This window comes from Stegastes partitus, unplaced genomic scaffold (genome assembly GCF_000690725.1).
Source record: "Stegastes partitus isolate 25-593 unplaced genomic scaffold, Stegastes_partitus-1.0.2 Scaffold538, whole genome shotgun sequence".
NCBI classification, from domain to species: Eukaryota; Metazoa; Chordata; class Actinopteri; family Pomacentridae; genus Stegastes; species Stegastes partitus.
In genome coordinates this window covers 354,660-358,302 of record NW_007578269.1, presented here as the reverse complement: position 1 = coordinate 358,302, position 3,643 = coordinate 354,660, and the positions used below count along the sequence as shown (strand labels likewise).

Here is a 3,643-nt window from a genome sequence, read left to right as displayed (position 1 = left end):
CACACACACACACACACACACACACACACCGCACAAAGATAACACAGCGTAATGTGTATGTAATTACAACATTCCTCCATGATGAGCCCAAGTCGCTCGCCAACAGAAACGTGCTATTAGTCTCACAGGCAATTAGAGGCAGGACTAAGGGTGGGGCTCCCTGTGTGTGTGTGTGTGTGTGTGTGTGTGTGTGTGTGTGTGTGTGCACATATACCGCCAGCTTCCTGTAAAAACAACCACTCCAGCTGCGGTGACGTTGTGTGTTTGTGTTGGTGTATGCGACCGTCTCTATTCCCCGTCTCTCTCGCTCCAGGACCAAATCTGTTTCATGTGTTATCATTTAACAAGTCCTCCGACAGCTAGCCCTCTCACAAGCCTCCGTCTCCTGTCGCTGGTGTTGAGACGTGAGTGATGTGAAGAGAGCTCACCAGGAAATTAGCTTCACTTTTAATGGCTCTTCACTACAACTTTGTTTTTTTTTGTACTCCCTCCTGTTTCAAGCAAAAAAAAATGATTGAAGCACTTAATCTGAATATTTTAACACCTGCTCATTTATCTTTTACCATTATGGCAACTGAAACTTTTAAAATAGAAATCAGTCGGGCGTTACCTGCTCGAGTTCGTCGTGCTGAGATCACACTCACTACAGGAGGTGTGAAATCACAACAGATTTTAAAATCAGGACGCAAATGAAGACAAACTTCACAGATAATATTTTCTCTTATTTCAGATATACACACACTAATAAACTGAAAATGAATGCATCACACGCTAAAGGGAATCATTAGGATTACAAACAGTTTGTTGGGAATCTTTTAAAGCAAAAAAGGGAGATTCAACATAAATACAAGCGCTCAGCATTTACTGTAGGAAGCAAATGCTGTTTTTAACGAGCATGCACTTTGAATTCAAGCCATCGTCTTTCTTGGGTTCATGCTGTCTTTGTTTACAGCATTGTTTACTGTATTGTTGGTCTCAGACTAAGCTCGGCTATTCACAAATGTCACGTGTTCAACAGGTTTGGAACGAGGCCCTCGCAGCTCAATGCAGCAGACGAAACACAATCGATTAGGAAAAGCTCTTTGGACAGGTTGACACAGCAACAGATAAACAGAGAAAACACAATTAAATACAGAAACACTGCAAATGCTTCCAGGGTGCTGAAGAGCGATGAACACGGCTGTTTGTTGGTGGCTCATGTTAGTCGACTACCAGTGGTGGAAAATGAGTCAATACTTCTGTATTTCTTATTTTTTTCCCCCCTTAATTAGTGAAGAACGATCTCAGCTATCACGTCCCAGCTAAATAAATCCCTTCCTACTGCCCCTCCAAACATCTCATAGGCAGCATGTACAGTGCTTCTATAGTCGGTAGAATTTCTGTGTCCGGCGTTATCACCTGTGTTGTCAAAGATGTTCTCCTAATTTGCTCGTTTTTTCATATTCAAAAGTCTGATGCATGATGGGACTGTTCAGGGAATTAATTGCTGCTTTTCATCATCTTCATTTTACTTGGTGATTGACTACAGTTCCCAGAATGCCCTGGGGACTGTAAGCAGTGCTGTAGCCTGTGGGTCTACAACTAAACCTCTTCACATCTGCAAGGTCCAAAGTGACCCGTTCGAGAAAGTTCTGAGCAACTAAGCATCGCGCATAATGCTATAAATGTTTAAACTCAACATGCTGCACAGTTCAGCTGCTCGGTTTATTTTACATAAACCATGGACCAAAGTGTACTGGATTCACATTGTGCACCACAGTGGTTAAAACAGACAAACGTAAAAACTGTTATTAGTCCACAGCTATCCACTAACCAAAGGAATCCAACGGGCTTTTCATTCAGTTATTTAGACATAAAAGCAGTTTTTATCCCACTGCCATAACTCTTATGAACAGCTGAGCCATTCTCAGCCAAAACGGTTATTGGCACCAATGTACATAAATATTTTCTGCTCAGATGTGTAAATGTTGGAATATGTTTGTTGTCTTATTTTCTTTTTTATTATTATTATTATTATTATTTATTTTACTTTATTTTCCTATTTCTATTATTCCTGCTCATTCCCGGAGCGACACCAACAGCCGAAACCAAACTCCTTGTGTGTTGTGTTCGTACTTGGCCATGAAAGCTGATTCTGATGTGAAGTTGTGAATTGTGTGAAGTTCATTGGTCACTGTCTGCTCATTTCATTCCTCACAGAAAAACAAAACTTCCTTTGATATGAAAGCTACTCTGGTTTCCTGTTTGTCTTAGTTTTCCTGCCAACCAAATGGAACTGTCACCACCACAGTCTGTGCAGTACAGCAAGCACTTCCCATTTGGAGGCCATTTGGGTTCATCGTGTGTCTTTTGCTGGTGGTAGAACGAGCAGTTATTGGCTATCATCTGGTCAGTCATCCACACTTGTACCTATCATCCTAATGGTGGTATGTATGGAAGGTTGTGCTGCAGGAGAGTCACACTTTAACAGTATCTGAATGACGGTCAGAGGTTTTAGAAAGCTGTAAATGCTGCAGTACGTTCTCCAGTGTCACAGAAGTAAGTAGAAGTGGTTGGTACCATTTGGCCATTTAGACACCAGAGACTGTAAAGCCCCCATAAAGGTATAAAATCCAGAGCTTCATATAGGTGGTGTTGTTTGTTTGTGTGTGGTGGCTTAGTTACTGTTATTCAAATATGACTTATAGACAAGGACAAAAACGACTCATTCTGAGCTGATGAGTGCGGGACAGCAGTAGTCACGCCAACGCCACCAGCTCAGCTCAGCTCTGGACCCACTGTGACCGTAGAATAAACTGTAAGGTTTAGTTTAACCTGAAACAACGACAACTAAACAGTCCACTGCCAAAAGTCTAGAAAAAGGCCAGAACTGAATTTGTTCTTCCTGTGCCCACCTCAGCCTCTTCACCAAGTTTCACTAATGCCTCTTGAATCAAGACACTTCAAGACTTTCACCTGAAGCAGTACTCGAGGTTTTCCTGATGAGAACAGAAGGACTGGTGATAATACAGACTTAGAAAGGCCGTCTCATCGTAGACATATTTCTATCACTTGTGTTCAGTCAACATGCATACCGAGCATCTCTAACGTACACAAAAAAGAAAAAATGAAGGCTGATGATTCATAGCTCATAATCAGGAAGTGAGGACAGCCACTCAGGAGCGTTGTGGCCTCCTAACCCTCAGATTTCACCTTGATTTTTTTTCTATACTCAGTGAAGAAGGATGTGTACATCCAGCACAATGTACTCCTGTCCTTCATTAGCTCCCTGCTACATCTTATGCTTCAAGCTTATTTATTAGTCTTTCAGGTAAATCTGTTTCTCTCGTCTTCTACGCACGCTGATGACTTTACATATCCATGTCAGACTTCCTCACAGGCTTCCTCTGTGGTAGTTATTACCTGTGTTTCAGGTATGATGGGAGCATCCTCAGGTGAACTTCTGTAGAACGTAGACAGAGGGGAAGCAACGATGACAGGACTGGGTCTGATGAAGCCGCTCAGGTCACAGCTGGGGATGTCGTTCTCCTCCTGAAATAGTCAGACAGAACACGTCAGTCGCTCTCATCCACTGAGTCATCAGCTGACTGACTGAGAAACAGAGACTCCATGAAGGCCAGTTCAAGAGCACACGTAACAACAA

The 3,643-nt window shown here is 42.4% G+C and overlaps 1 protein-coding gene across 1 annotated transcript in view; it reads right to left on the bottom strand.

Annotated features, from left to right (window-relative positions):
• The window catches only part of LOC103361835 (teneurin-3-like), a 234,735-nt gene that overhangs the window by 60,103 nt on the left and 170,989 nt on the right, over window positions 1–3,643 (bottom strand). Inside the window, exon 20 of the mRNA XM_008288031.1 lies at window positions 3,403–3,531. Coding sequence (XP_008286253.1) covers window positions 3,403–3,531 — 129 coding nt within the window. The remainder of the gene's footprint in view (window positions 1–3,402; window positions 3,532–3,643) is intronic.